The sequence below is a fragment of the Lethenteron reissneri genome, chromosome 69 (assembly GCF_015708825.2).
Source record: "Lethenteron reissneri isolate LAM-NWPU_2019-01 chromosome 69, ASM1570882v1, whole genome shotgun sequence".
In the NCBI taxonomy this organism is placed as follows: domain Eukaryota; kingdom Metazoa; phylum Chordata; class Hyperoartia; order Petromyzontiformes; family Petromyzontidae; genus Lethenteron; species Lethenteron reissneri.
This window is the reverse complement of record NC_083847.1, coordinates 6,982,970-6,983,431: the sequence shown is the minus strand read 5'-3', so window position 1 is coordinate 6,983,431 and position 462 is coordinate 6,982,970. Positions and strand designations below refer to the sequence as shown.

The 462-nt window shown below is 38.3% G+C and overlaps 1 protein-coding gene across 1 annotated transcript in view; it reads right to left on the bottom strand.

Annotated features, from left to right (window-relative positions):
* The window catches only part of LOC133360674 (N-acetyllactosaminide beta-1,3-N-acetylglucosaminyltransferase 3-like), a 12,340-nt gene extending 12,226 nt beyond the window's left edge, over nucleotides 1-114 (bottom strand). The window contains exon 1 of the mRNA XM_061579467.1: nucleotides 110-114. Coding sequence (XP_061435451.1) covers nucleotides 110-114 — 5 coding nt within the window. The remainder of the gene's footprint in view (nucleotides 1-109) is intronic.
* Between the last annotated feature and the right edge of the window lie 348 nt (nucleotides 115-462).

Genomic DNA, 462 nt, shown 5'->3' with positions numbered 1-462 from the left:
TGAAGGTGAGCCTAACATTATGATCGTAAATGTCTATCGGATTACGCAGCTTGAACAGGATGCCGTTCATTTTCTTCGATAACAAATTCAGTGTTCTGACGGGACAGACCGCATGGCGGGGGCCATGTTGATTTAATTTCATTCGCACTTAAAGATTTGTTCGACTCTTATTTTAGGTGCAATTTGCCTCACATATAAAGAGTCAACGCCTTGTTACCACTGCGAAGAAATTGCAACGAGCAGCCAGCGAATTAAGTGGCAACAATAATGAATGAGATTTCGCGAAAAACGCAATTTGAAGATGTTATTGATAATTTTGCAATTAACAAAAAATCTCGAAAAGTTAATCTCCGGTGTTAATTTATTTCTCGCCTTATGAACAAAACTATTGACGTTGACACGGCTCTGCCTCTTTGTATCTACACTGTGCCTATCCTTGCTATATAAATATATGTATTCAAG